Source organism: Notolepis coatsorum (genome assembly GCF_963971535.1).
Source record: "Notolepis coatsorum genome assembly, chromosome: 19".
NCBI classification, from domain to species: domain Eukaryota; kingdom Metazoa; phylum Chordata; class Actinopteri; order Aulopiformes; family Paralepididae; genus Notolepis; species Notolepis coatsorum.
Window position 1 is genome coordinate 16,069,358 of NC_140183.1, and position 2,524 is coordinate 16,071,881.

At 43.7% G+C, this 2,524-nt stretch overlaps 1 protein-coding gene across 2 annotated transcripts in view; it reads left to right on the forward strand.

The window, feature by feature from the left end:
* The window catches only part of ndufaf6 (NADH:ubiquinone oxidoreductase complex assembly factor 6), a 64,248-nt gene extending 63,316 nt beyond the window's left edge, over positions 1–932 (forward strand). For both annotated transcript variants that reach the window (XM_084335907.1, XM_084335906.1), the window contains exon 10: positions 401–932. In XM_084335907.1, coding sequence (XP_084192033.1) covers positions 401–431 — 31 coding nt within the window. In that variant the 3' untranslated portion in view covers positions 432–932. The remainder of the gene's footprint in view (positions 1–400) is intronic.
* Positions 933–2,524: the final 1,592 nt, after the last annotated feature.

Below are 2,524 nucleotides of genomic sequence, written 5' to 3' on the forward strand. Positions count from 1 at the left end.
ACGTGACCAGAACACAGCATGTGGGGAGACGGAGGACATTGTCACTGATCCCTAGAGGAAGAACGCTATTGATTTTGGCTCACATACCACTCCTCCAGCGTGGCCAATAGGGATTAGGGAGCACGCCACGGTCAAAAGACGTGGAGGACGACCCAAAGTCTGGTTACTCCCTTTCAGACCAGAGAAGCCTCTCTAATCTTTATACAACCTGACCCCTTTCTCTTCTTCTTCTTCTTCTTCTTCTTCTTCTTCTTCTTCTTCTTCTTCTTCTTCTTCTTCTTCTTCTTCTTCTTCTTCTTCTTCTTCTTCTTCTTCTTCTTCTTCTTCTTCTTCTTCTTCTCTTCTTCTTCTTCTTCTTCTTCTTCTTCTTCTTCTTCTTCTGTGGTGTCTGCTGTTGTAGGTGGTGCTGGAGGACTACTTGCAGAGAGTGAGGAGGGCAGACTTCGATGCGTTCCACCCCAGCCTGCAGAACAGGAACCCTCTCCTGCCCATCCAGCTGTAACATACGTTCTTGGAGGAGGACCTATTGATGGCTGTGGTGTGTGTGTGTGTGCCCCCCCCCCCCCTTCCCCGGCTAGTGTATTATAATGTTATCTGACGTTCAGAGAACACAACCTCCGTTTGGTTTTGTGCCTGTAGAGACCAAGGTCAATACAAATTAACCTATAGGCACCTTTATAGAAACACACCACTGCCACTGAAACCAGCCTCTATCGTAGACCCCAGAGGACCGCAGGTATTCACCCCTCGTTCTGTCGACCGCCACCCATTCTTCCTCTCGTCTTCCTGGTGAGATTGTCTCAGCCTAGATCCTCTATGAAGAGACGGAGTTGCGGAAAGAGCTGTTGTTTGAAACAACAGTACTGGAGACTTGAAGCACTGATGTATTAAATATGTTTGCTGTAATAAATCATACTGTCCTGTTTATGGTTCATATCTCTCCTTTCTTTCTTTCGTTCAGTGTTGTTCACTAAAAAAGTGACGTGAGAATATATATATATATATATATATTGCATTTAAAAAAAGTGTGTATATGTAAAATATGAAATGTCATTTGATTTATGGCAATTTGCAACAGGTGTGTTATGTCACGTGTGTTTGTAGTATGTACTATGGGTATTTAACACTATGATCGCCGATGACGTGTTTAGACGTCATTCCTAGCCATGCTCATTCTGCCGAAGACGCCGTAACTCGTCTTTGATATCAATATTTCAAAAATCCGCGGCCCTGAGACACACTGAAAAGCTCCACTCAACTCTCTAGCGGTTCAAGAGCGCCATCTGGTGGCCGATCGGCAGATCGCCAACCGGAAATCACCCTTTGAACCGGAAGGGCTCACTCCATATGTGGTCCGGGCACTTGTTTTTATCCATCTTGAAACACTGGATAATAGATCGCTCGCCCTAACCCAATAAACAACGTTATTTGGACGTATATACTATTATACAACCTGGAAATAGATCGGGCATTTCTACATCCCATAATAGAAAAAATCCTGTTCCACGCTCATCTGCCAGCGGCGCGAGGAAGCCACGGTGAGTTTCAACGTTATTTTCTAATGTCTAATATACTAACTGATCTGATGAACATATGACCCACATTAGATGAATGGTATAACGTTGCCCACGGAATCATAAACGCCCCCTCGCCCATCCGGTCAACATCAGATGATATGTAGTAACTTCTAGAACCACGTCCAGTTGAAATTTTTCATCTCACACAGATTCCTACCGAACTGTATTTGATCATCAATATAATGCATTTAGGGCTATAAATCACGTTCTGGAGAAAGCTGCAGAAAAAGATAAAAACATACTTATACTTTAGACCATATTTTAGTATGAATATGTGAATGAAAAAAGTTTAACATTGATACACCCTGAACAATACATATAGGACATTGAATGGGCCATAATAATGGCAATTCAGCAATAGAATTTAAAAAGTTATAGCCCTGCAAAGAAGGGGAACTTCTCCATAGACAAATAGAGCTGGCAAGGGATGGTAAATTATGAATTTTAACGATGGCGATCAAAGTGTTAAGATGTGTTTGTAGTATGGACTATGGGTATTTAAGATGTGTTTGTAGTATGGACTATGGGTATTTAAGATGTGTTTGCAGTATGGACTATGGGTATTTAAGATGTGTTTGCAGTATGGACTATGGGTATTTAAGATGTGTTTGTAGTATGGACTATGGGTATTTAAGATGTGTTTGTAGTATGGACTGGGTATTTAAGACAGCAACAGGCGGTCAGGTGGCGTAGCGGAGATTGCGTTCGTCACCAACACCGGAGACGCTGGATTCGCCTGTTCGAATCCAGCTCACAGCTCCGGCGTTGTCACCAGCTTGGCTGGCCGTTCACACTAATACAATTGGCTGTATTAGAGGGTGGGAAAGCTGGCGGGGTGGGTCCGGGTCGTTGTAAACAGCGACTTATACAGTTCGGTCGGGGCGCCTGCTCAGCACGGATAGGATCTAAGGGGGGTAGTGTGATCCTTCCACACGTTACACCCTCTC